The 12,185-nt window shown below is 40.9% G+C and overlaps 1 protein-coding gene across 2 annotated transcripts in view; it reads right to left on the bottom strand.

The window, feature by feature from the left end:
* PIEZO2 (piezo type mechanosensitive ion channel component 2) overlaps nucleotides 1–12,185 on the bottom strand; it is a 455,534-nt gene that overhangs the window by 181,334 nt on the left and 262,015 nt on the right. For both annotated transcript variants that reach the window (XM_036880702.2, XM_036880703.2), the window contains exon 5: nucleotides 11,106–11,268. In XM_036880702.2, the coding sequence (XP_036736597.1) occupies nucleotides 11,106–11,268 (163 nt within the window). The remainder of the gene's footprint in view (nucleotides 1–11,105; nucleotides 11,269–12,185) is intronic.

The raw sequence follows: 12,185 nt of genomic DNA, 5'->3' as shown, positions 1-12,185 counted from the left end.
CTCGGACCATATGCCCATTGTGTGATACCTGGGTATCTCTCTATCCATAGGGGCAGCAGCCCGCTGAAGTACACCTCCCATGAGGGTAGCTTATTCCATTCTTCAGTCTGCAGTGAATCCTGGCAACTATGCCTAATGTGTCACTGGAGGCTTTCAGCTCCAGGCATGTTCACTCTGAATTTGGTGAGACTGAATAATGACAATGGAACACTGGGGGTAACAAAGGTTTATTCTCATGGTGGCAGGTCAAGTGTTAGAATCACATCTACATCCAGAAAGTCTGGGAGAGCACTGGGTGGAGCTGTTTATATAGCAACAGACAATCATGACTCATTGCCAACAGGTGTGTAAACATTTGCCTAAGCAGTAGGCCAAGTACATCATTGCAGTTGTGCCGTGGGCAAGTAGATCAGGGTTAGGTGAGGATCCCAGCCATGGGCACTTCCATTTTCTCTACACCACTCTGATAGGACTTCAAGTTCCAACCACTCCACCCAGTTAGAGGAACCATGTGATGTACTCACAAGGTGATTCCCAGGGAGTAACAGCTGGGAGGTGCTTGCTGTGGTGGGGAGAGGGGAGAGGAGGTGTTGCAGGGGGTTGGGTATCCTGGCAGTATGTCTTGGAGGTGGAGTTAGCAGGACCAGCTGGAGAATTTGGTTTGGAAGGAGGTAGGATGGAGGAGAATCAAAGTACTGTCTATGTTTGTGTCTTTTTGATGAGATGGGGAAATCAGGAGTGGAGTAAGTTGGGAAATTCAATCCTGAAATGCCTTTCAGGTGTCTCGAGGGAGGTGGGCATCTAGCATAGGAACCTGGAGTACTGAGGGTGGGATTAGAAAGGTCTAGGTGAGGTTCACCCACAGATGGATGGTTTTTTAAAGCCAGGGGTCTTACAAGATTACCTGGAGAGAAAGAGGAGGCCTTCCCTCAGGGACCACCACAGCTGGATATATCTGTTCCCCCAAACTTATCCCCATCTCTCTGCCCAGAAGCATCACATGCAGGAATGCAAGTGGAGAACCCAGAGCCAGCAGGTTTCCTCACCTTGGAACATGTGTTCCTGCAGCCGGGATCCCCTCTAAGGCTTCAAGGGCTCAGGTCCCAAGCCCTTTCCCCTGGCCTGCTTCGTTTCCCCTGCAAGGAAAGCTGTGGTATGGCCCCCGTGCCCCCACCTACCATAGACCATATGCTTGAGGGGCAATCTGCTGCTCTAGCCCTTCACCTAAGGTGAGTGGCCCATGAGAAATCCCACTTAAGGAGGGATATGTGGCCGAAATCTGCAGTCACCACACTTGTAAGAGGAGACAGAGGAAGAGACCATGGCTAGAGCCAACTAGATGGCAGTCAGAAAGGCACATATGACTTTCATAATAAATGACTCATAATTCAATTATAGAATTGCTATGGAGGTAGAATAAATCAAATAGAAATCTCTGGTCAAGAACTTTTGCGAGGTTAGGCACATGTATTTCCCTGACCTCTCTTAGGATTGAGCCACTGTGATTTTTTTTTATTAAGGTATCATTGATACACATTCCTATGAAGGTTTCACAAGAAAAACAACTTGCTTGCTACATTCACCCATATTATCGAGTCCCCCCATACCCCATTGCAGTCACTGTCCATCACTGTAGTAAGATGCCACAGAGTCCCTACTTACCTTCTCTGTGCTATACTGTCTTCCCCATGACCTCACACCACCTCATGTGAACTAATCATAATGCCCCTCAATCCCCTTAATCCTCCCTCCCCACCTGCCCTCCCATTTGTTAACCTCTAGTTCCTTCTTGGAGTCTCTGAGTCTGCTGCTATTTTGTTCCTTCAGTTTTGTTTTGTTGTTATACTCCACAAATGAGGGAAATCATTTGGTATTTGTCTTTCTCTGCCTGGCTTATTTCACTGAGCATAATACCCACTAGCTCCATCCATGTTGTTGCAAATGGTAGGATTTGTTTCTTACTTATGGCTGAATAGTATTGCATTGTGTATATGTACCACATCTTCTTTATCCATCTACTGATGGACACATAGGTTGCTAAGATATCTTGGCTATTGTAAATAGTGCTGCAATAAACATAGGGGTGCATACGTCTTTTTGAATCTGAGATCTTGCTTTCTTTGGGTAAATTCCTAGGAGTGGAATTCCTGGGTCAAATAGTATTTCTCTTTTTAGTTTTTTGAGGAACCTCCATACTGCTTTCCACAATGGTTGAACTAGCTTACATTCCCACCAGCAGTGTAGGAGGGTTCCCCTTTCTCTGCATCCTCGCCAGCATTTATGGTTCCTAGTCTTTTTGATGTTGGCCACCCTAACTGGTGTGAGGTGATATCTCACTGTGGTTTTAATTTTCATTTTACTGATAATTAATGATGTGGAGCATCTTTTCATGTGCTTGTTGTGAGCCCCTATGATTTTTATAAACAAACCACAGTGCTTGAGGTTTTTCAGCATTTTTGTACCAGAATCCCCGGGGCCCTCCATTGGAAATGCTTTCTAAACCTGCCAAACAGAGAGAGCTGAAAGAGAGGCAGGGTCTGCTCTGTGAGCCCCACTGCCCAGGCTGCGCCAAAACTGCCATTAGTTATGCCAGGCTGCCTTCAGAACAGGCTGGCAGGCTTTCTCCCACTAAGCTATCCATCTGGTGATGTGTAAACACTCGTGCTGCAAGAGCGATCAGCTCACTCCAACATGTTTATCAACAAGGAGCCTTGCTGATTGAGTTTCCTGTCCCTGAACTGGAAAGCGACTTGATTGTGGTCTTGGAGCTAAGGAGTAGCTGTAAATAAAGATTTAGTTGCCTTGGTTCCTGAGCTACCTTAGAAATTAAAGACAAAGAGACCCTTTACAGTTTAAAAAGCCAAACAAAATATTACATATCATTACTGTCCATGTTAAAAATTGAAAACTTATCTGAGAAAATGTAAACTTATTGCCTCTCAAGGTACTTGATTTCACAATGCACAACGCACCCACCTCTCACTTCACATGAGGATGCTCGTGGTGCTGCAGAATCAGCTGCATGCAATGTCACACTACCCCCTGCGCCAGGGCCGGGGCTTGAGCGCACAGCAGCCTCTGCATGTCACCCCTCAGCCCCCTCTCACCTTGCAGCCTAGTCCCATTAGTCACAGCACTGGCAGTCATTTCCAGTCAACTTGGGACAGGGAAGATGCAGTAAATTACTTTTGGTAGATACCTCTGCACTAAAATATTCAACCTGGGTTGGAATAAATCCTAAGGATCATCTGGGAATCTTTAAGAAGATAGATTACCAAGCTCCACCTCCAACTTCTTAAGTCAGAAATTCAGTGAGTGAATCCCAGGAATCTGTATTATTAAAGAGCTTCTGTAGGTGATTTTGAAGCCACCCTAAAATCCACACACTGCCTGGCCTCTGCAACCACTGATCAACTAATTCTGCATTCAGCTAACAAAGCAAAAATTGAAATAATCTGAAATCCTAGGCAGATTCCATTAACTGGAAATAAACTGAAGTAATTTATCTGTGAACCTCCTTCAGGTTTCAGTCAACCTTTAGATCTTAGACTAGAGCTTTTTATGCAGCTGAACCCATTTTCCTCTTATTTGTGGTTAAAACCAAACTATTAAGAACATTTTGATGGCAGTGTATCAAAGTCACAAATAATGAGCCAAAAGATCAGGGAGGCAAAGGGAGCAGTTTCCTAAAGTGTCACGAGTTGCTTATTCATTGTTTATTATTAAAAGTTAACAATTTACCTTAACAGAATGGGTTCATCTCAACAGAAGAGCCCAAGGAAGGAAAGGCAAACATTGTGTCGCTGTGGAAGAAAACTGCGCCCCACACCATTCCCTGCAAAGCAAGCAGGAAGAGAAAGGAAGAGGCTTGTCTGCTCTGTGTCACGTGTGTTATGTAAGCCTAGCATGGTAGCTTGTAGCAAATATTTCATTCTGTTACTATACTTGTTTTAGGATTACTTTTCCAAACTTGTAAGAGCAGTTTAAGTATTCCCTGATTCATTTGGAAAGGTGAGCATGAAGATGTATGCTTTCAATCACCTTCTGTAGAGCAATGAGTTTTACAGAGGCCGGTAAAGACAAACTGCGTTAGCGGCCAGTGGCCAGTTAAATTACCCAGGACACTCAGGATCTGTGGAGCTTTAAGAAAAGCAGTCCTTGTACCACCACACACATTCACCTGCCTCCCAGAGATCCTGATTGATTAGGTCTGGGATGGGCGTGGCTATGGAACCTTTGAAAACTTGCTGGGTTAAATTATCAAATTAGAGATTGCAATCCTTAAAAATCACTTTGAACATCATTTGAAAGGGAAATGGCAAAGTGGAGATTAGCCAGATTGGAGTGACCATTTATTTTAAAAGTTTTATCTCTGAGATTTAATTTTTTAAAAAATCACTTAACAGAACACTGTAAAACCAAACCAGTGTTCACACACACACACACCCAGACACAACTCCTATATTATCCACTCAGTTTGTCCTTGGTTACAGAAATTATTACTGACCCTGAACCACCCATTTTCTCTTAAGAACCAGCCAAATTTACCTTTTCTGACATGCCCTTGTACTCCTATTAGAAATAAAAAATTCAGGGAGTCATGACAGAAGCAGCATTTTGAGGACACATATCTTCCTGCTGCTCAAAAGTTTGCTAAAAGATTTAAGACTCATATAATCACTTGTGGTGGACTAAGAAGTGAACAAAGTGCTCATCTTTGTTATTAAAATATCAATGGCCCTGCAGAGCTATAGCCTCTCTGACATCCCACGTTCATCCCCACCCTCCAGTCCTGCCCCCCACTCCAGTCAGAACACCTTATGGAGCCTGAGCTCTGCTCCCAGCACTGTGCCAGGTCCACGGTGGGCCCCCAAGGTTTGGAGTCACGCAGAGGAAACAAGCCAGCATATATACCTGTTTATAAAATGAGAATATAAGACCCTAAGATCATTGCAAGGAAAAGGAGATTGCATCTGACCACAGGGATCTGGAATGCCCTATTGAAGTTATTCACAAAGAAAATATGATGAAAAAATAAAGGGGGGTTGGGACAGAGGTTTTGGAAAGCAAAGCAAGGAAATAAAATATAATCCTTGTTAGGTATTAGTTTCTGACCATCCTGGCACATAGTAGGTATTGAAAAAATAAGCATATCCATAGATAAATCTGTATACTCCTCTGTAGTTACAGCAAAGAGAGATCAACGCATACAGACATGTGGGTCTTCCCTGACCCTGCTAAATCCTCTGAGATTTCGGGTTGAAGCAACTCCTTGCAGACAATCCCAGCTGCGCTTTGTTGCTTTCGTTTTACACCTTGGATGCCTTTGTACAAGCCTCTGTGTTGATCGGTCAGTGCTCAGTCAAGTGACTTGACAAGTGTATGAGTTCTATTGTGGAATTACTTTGCTAACTCAGGGTTTATTGCAAGAGCAAGACAGATATGATCCTTTCCCTCATGGAGCTCACAGTCCAGTGAAAGAGACGGAAAACAACAAAATAAAGCACTGTGGAGAATGATCCTAGATTGTGGTAAGCATAGAATAGACAGGTGGGTCCAGCAATAGGGAACAATCTGGGAGGTTTACTTTGGGAGGCCAGTCAGCAAAAGTCTCTGTGGGAAGGAGGGCACCAGTGATGGAGCAGGAACTGGCCATGCAATTAATAGGATTGACCTTCGTGGCAGAAGGGAGAGAGCTGTGCTCTCTGGCACAGAGAGGGAGAAGGAAGGAGCCCCGGGCCAGGATGGGGAGGCAGGCGGTGCCCTGACCATGCAGAGCCATGTCCCTCAGAGACAGAGCCTGAATCTTATTCTCTTTGCATTCTTGGGACTCCAATGAAGGGTTTTATCTAGGGCGGTGGCATAATTTGATTTATAATTTTATAAGAATAATCCAGACACTGTGTGTGGTGTCCACTGGATAGGGAGGCTGGGAGTGGCACACCCACTGGAAGTTATTTCAGGGTCTAGTTGGGCAGTGGTGAGTGCTGGGATGAGAATGTGGGAGTGAAAATGGAGGGAAACAGATGATTTCAGACAAAGCCTGAAGGTAGTGTCCAGGGACTTGTCAATGTTATCGCATGAGGGGCCCAAGGAATCCAGCATCACACCCGGGCTTCTGGCTGCAGTGACTGAGTGGAGAGTGCTTCTGCTGACGTGGGTGGCAGGTCAGCAGGAAGGCTGCCCGGTGTAGGGGGAGGGCTGCACCTCCTGCCCCCAAACACACCACTATGAAAGAAACATGGGGAACAAATGGATGTCAAATAGGTCACAGTGGCAGTTCCATTGCAGGGGTACTCACAGTTTAAAGAAGGGTGGAAGACGCGATCACCCTCTAAAGAATGACTTGGACTTCTGTGGTGATATGGGGGCTCTGGTGGCAGAGCAGGTGATAGGCGTGGGGCACACTGGTTCTTCCTGTCTCAGCACCTACCTGACTATTCTACCCTTATGGAAGGACCTGGGGCTCTTGATTTCCCCAAACGTTTCCCATGTGGGTGTTTTGTTATCTGCAATTGAAATGCACATTGTCTATCAAATATTCCAATGACAGAGCAAAATATTCTAAGAATTTCTAAAATCATTGACCTAGAAATATTATTAAAGATAAAAGGCTACTTTGGACCTCTGATTCCTTCAAAAGAGGCAGAGAATAGGTAACACTGTTAAATGAATTAACAAATGCATGACATAGAAAGGAAGGTAATGGCTTCATTTTAACAGTTTAAAGATATTTGAGCTGACTTGCTAATCACTAATTCTTTAAATTATTTTTACTATTGGCCACATATTCCAGTCCAGTCTAGGCTAAGTTCACTCAGTTAGCATACTGTCAGTAATAACATCCCTGCCTTTCTATGTGACAATGACTCTGCTGACTGACGGGTCATGTGGGCATGCTCCCCAGGTGCTTTTATCACAGGAAAGGATGAGCAGGAATCTGTGCTCTCACTTTGTGTCCAGTGAGATGTAGTGGGAAGATGCAGGTGGAATAAAGTTAGTTACAGATGCAAAGTTAACTAGTCTGTGACAGATACTCAGAGTGAAGCTCATATTGGAACACTGAAACTGTCCTGAAACTTCCTTGAAGACAACAGTCCAATGATGTTCTCTAATTAAAACCTTTTTCTTTATTTAAGCTAATGGCCTCTAAAATTAGTAGAATTAAAAATTGCACCCAAACTGAATGGCTCACTCAGAGAAGGTAGAGCAAGGGCTGCATTCTGAAGGACGTGCATTCTGCGTGACAGTACGTTCTTGCCCAGTTTCTGAGAGTGACTGGGAGAGGCACACAAATCATGAAGCACAAGGCATACATATATGGTGACGGGACAGCTTCTTACCATTCAGAACGGTTTGTGTTTCAGATGGTCATGTCTGTATGCTTGAAAAACCAGAAAAACCTAGAAAACTTTTAGGGGACTTTGGACTAAATCTCAGGTGAGAGCTGAGCAGATGCTGAGTGCCCGACTAGAAGGTAATAATAAAAAGATTGTTTCTCTCCATTCTTTGTTTCCTGCTCAAAAAAAAAAAAAAGCCACTTGAGCCTCAGAGCTAAATCTGGATCCACAGCCAAGAGGGGCACTTTGTGCCAGAATGCTTTTGCCTAACAGATATTAGGTGTTAGAAAGGAGGGTGCAGTTTCTGAGGTCCAGAATGAATTTCCAAATGTTAGCAGGACCTCAATGTTGCATCCCTGAGTTTTTAACAGGTGATGGATGACTTATTCTGGAATATTCTCTTTATCCTTCATATTTGATTTGTCGGACTATTTAGAAGATGCCTCTTTAAGCCAACCAAATCATGACTGAAATTCCTATTTAAATAAAGATTTATCATTAATTTGGTTTAATAATAGATTAAAATAGTACTTGCTTCAAAAAAACAAGGCCTGAGATCTCATTAAATAGCTAGAAAGAGCAAGTAGTACAAAAATATACAAGATGATATTAGTTTGGTGGAATTACACAGTGTTTCATTGCACAAGTGACCCTTTTCTACACAATTTGATTTTCATAACACAATTCATTTTTTAAAAGATTTTAGAATTGGAATATTTCCCTGTCATGATTTGTAGCTTTGCCTCTGAATTAAAGTGAGCAAATAAACAAGAGCACAGAAGTCAGTTGAAAGAGAGCCTTTTATGGCACCTGAGTTGGTTCCCTTCCTGAGGTCTGCCCTCCACAAAACAAAAGGCAAGGGTCTCCCCCCACTTCTAGCTGGTCTCCACTTCCCCTGAGTGCTTTGGGGGGGAATCCTTGGATTTGTGGTGTCCTTTAAAACAGCAAATTTGAGCCTCATTATGAAACTGATGAGGATTAGGAAACACTCTTGAGTCTTCTCTGGGGATTAGCTGCTACTTTAAAACAATGCTGGATTTGGGAAATAATCCTCCCAGGCACCAGCAGATTAATCTTGCCATTTCTCCATTAAGACAAACGGAAGAAGAAACAATGCCAAACACTATCCTTTCAAAGGATCCTGAAAACCAAGCCTTCTAATACAAACACCAAGATTTATAAGTAGCAGGAAGTATGCTGGAGCCTTCAAAAATAAAATAAATTCCCCTGCTTATTTTGGCTGTGTCTTCCTTTCTTTTCAGACTTGAGCCTGACTGTCCACATGTGAGAAATATTTCCTTGTGGATCCACCTCAGAAGTTCACACTCCAGCCTGTTCCTCCCAGGACACCTGGTAGCCTGGAATGTGCTAAGAGAATGGAATTAATATCTAAATCAGGCCAAAATTAATTTAACTGCGAAGGAAATAAACCTCATAATAATGACATTTAGTATTTTCAAAGCCTAAACAATTAATGGTTAGAGTGTCTTAGTGCTTTCTTTAAATGATAGGATTAATAATATATAAGGCACAGATATTTACACAAATTTCAAATGGAAGAAAGGTACTGTAATTTTAATTTTTGAGAATTGAGTGCAGTCAGAAAGGAAACATAATTTTAGAGCTGACGCATATAATTGCTTTGTGCTTTCTTCTTCACCAGTTGTGGGATCTTAACCATTACCTTCTGTTGGTCAGTGTAGGTGTTCCTGGTCTTACAGCAACAGGACATTTGTCCAAGTTCTTTTTTTTTTTTTAATTTAATTTGTGGTACTTTGTTATGGCAGCCCTTGCCAGAAGTTCTTTTTAAGAAGCTTTGTAATTAATTAATTTATGGTTGTCTGGTAGGAAAGGCACAGAAGGGATTCTTTTGCTGAGTGGGCTGGCTTCAAACACACCATTCAATTTACTTTTCTATCATTCTGAAAGAATCCTGAATTTGAAATTGCTTTAGTACCTTTCAAATTGGAGATGAGTAGAATGAGGTGAGCAAGTAGCATTTGGTTAAGTAACCCAAATGAGCAGGCCCTGCACTAGCTGTTTTTATTTGACTTTTCATTTAGTACTCACAACTTTGTGATATAGTAGTAGTATTATATTCATTTTGCCAAAGATGAAAGAGAATAAACAATTTCTCAATGTCATACAGTCACTAGTCTGACTTTAGAGTCCACTCTATTTTCAATAAATCTTTGCCTTCCACCTAAAATATAAGGGCCACTGAAAAATAGTCTTGCCTTTATAAACAATAATGAAAAATCCTAAGTCTGGAAAGCTTAATGGGTTTACTTTTACTAAGTTTGTATAAATTTGGCAAGGATTATTTAAGCCATATTATTTTCAAAACTATAAATATTACAAATAAAATTCAAATGTAAAAATAGAGGTTAAGATATTAACTTTTGTCTTAAAATTGAAGTCAAAAAGAAGAAAAAGTACTTCAATAGTTATACCCATTTTTAAGACACTAATGTGTACTTTGTAGACATGATGCATGACGTGGTTAGTTGCTACCTTGCTATAATTGCCTTTACACCAACTACCTTTTTCACACTTGTCTTAAAAATAGCAGAATATGGATATGCAATGTGACTGTATATTTTTTGCCCAGAAGGATTTAGGCAATAATATCATTTCCAGTTTGCATAGGTCTATTGAATTACATCCTCTCTTTCTTGCTTTTTAAGGCAATTTGCTGCTTATTTGTGAGCACATAAGTATTTTGAAGGAATGAAGAATTTTCTTGCTATGTCTTTGTGGTTACCATTCTCAATATGTTTTCAGTTAATTCAATTAATTTCAATTAACTTCAGTTTTACAGGTTCAATTTCTTGCCAAAGCTTATGAATGAGAACATTTGGTAGTTGTATCTTGTGTCAAGTGTCCAAAGGAAGTCTTTTTAGCAACTTTATTTCTGCATAAATTTCATCTTTCAATTACCAGATCTCTTACTGCTTAAAATCCATGTCACCTAGGCTCACATAACAAAGAACAGTTACTAGGATATAGCCATGTTCCAAAACAGGTCAGGGGACTGGGTGACAACTTGTCCAACACGCTTCCCTCCATGTTCTGCAAGGAAATCTGACATGTTCCCTGGTCCAGCAGTTATACCTGAAACACTTCCCACTAAAACGTAACTAGAAATTAATTAATTAATTGTCTAGAAATTAACATACATTTTACTCATTATATTTACCTGTTTTCAATTCTTATGCTTTTTCAAATGTATTTGTTTATCTTAAGTGCTTTAAAATAACTTGATCAAAGTATGACAGGTTAATACAACTCTACTCTGAAAAGCAAGATGCACAGACTGGAAAGCTTCCTTTTGAGAGAGAATTAAATTTTTTTCCCCAAAACTAACAGTGTTATTTCTCTAAATATTTTGCAATAACTAAGATTATTTGCAATAACTAGACTAATGTGCCATCATACTTCAAATGTGAAAGCCTAACCATCTGAGGTAAATTAGATGGTAGTGAAAAGAACACTGGATCAAGTCTGGCCCTTACGGGCTGACCGCCTCACAAAGGGCACTCACATTCCCTAAACTTGTCTCCTCGTGGCCAAGGTGTGGACGAGGACGCCTGCCCATCAGAACTCCACCAAGGACCTGGGCAGAGTAGTTGTTAATACTTAAGCCAAGCGTGGCAAATCGTAGAGTGCTATGCATTTCTCACAATTATTATTCCACTTCCATGACCTAATAAGGATCAATGCCTTCGGAAATCAAATAAGGAAGATGCATGAAGTCAGATTTACCAATTCTTCATTTTCAAACTCCTGGTTATATTGTGCTGCTTCTTCTGTCACAGGTTTCTGGACAATGTTTCTACAGACGAGCCAGATGGTCAGACTGGCAATGAACATCCCGATATCAGGTACAAACACTCTGATTCCATTGCCAGCGTCAGCACCCTTTAAGCTACGGAAGGGAGAAAAAAGGGTAGGAAATTTAGTTCTTTTTATATTTCTACAGTTAAATATATTAAACATGTTTGAGTCTTAGTGATTTAAAATAAGGGATGCCTGTTTCTGCCTAGAATGTACCAAAAGCTTTCATCACCTCAGAGTCTTATGTTAACTACTAAAATTCAGGAAGGTTCCAGGGTTTCACTGGAGAAATATTATAAAGCTCCTTAAACCAATTCTCACTCCTCAAGCATGTTAATGAACTATATTATCATTAAATAAACCACATGTCCAGTACAGATACAAGTGTTTGTAATCTAGCTGAAGCTGTCATACATAGCAGCTAGGAGGTATTTTATCTTAGGTGTAAATCAAAGTTAGAAGAGAAAAATAGAGATAATTTTAAGGCAGTCCTAGAATCCAGGACCTCTCCATTATTTTGAATACTTAGTTGATTTTGTTTTCAATACTGTTCCAAGAAAAGTAGATCCAGTATGTTTCTTCTTTTAATCTTGGAGAACTAACAGTGAACTTAGAAGATTTGGGGTCAATTGTAAGAATGGCACTGACTAGCTGCACCCCAGGGGAGGACTTCTCCGAATCCTACATTCTTGTGCCCAAGACATATACTGTTTGTCTATATCCTCTCACCTGACTCAAATGAAAGTGACTCAATATGTGTAAGAGGAAAAACTTAGGGACAGGAAGCAAAAGATTGGTTTATATATCATATTAAGATACATATTTTTTCATAAACACTTTATGTAATTAAATGTATATTATACTTTACATTGCATATATTATATATATTTGGGTAAAAACATAAAAATCTAATAAATAGCAAGACCCCCATCACCTAGAAATAACCATTGTTAACATTTTGGTGAATCAAAAGAATTATCGATAATATCTACCACTTACTGAGCAATT

This window comes from Manis pentadactyla, chromosome 6 (assembly GCF_030020395.1).
Source record: "Manis pentadactyla isolate mManPen7 chromosome 6, mManPen7.hap1, whole genome shotgun sequence".
In the NCBI taxonomy this organism is placed as follows: domain Eukaryota; kingdom Metazoa; phylum Chordata; class Mammalia; order Pholidota; family Manidae; genus Manis; species Manis pentadactyla.
Note: the sequence above shows the minus strand (reverse complement) of the source record. Positions and strands in the feature narration are given on the sequence as shown.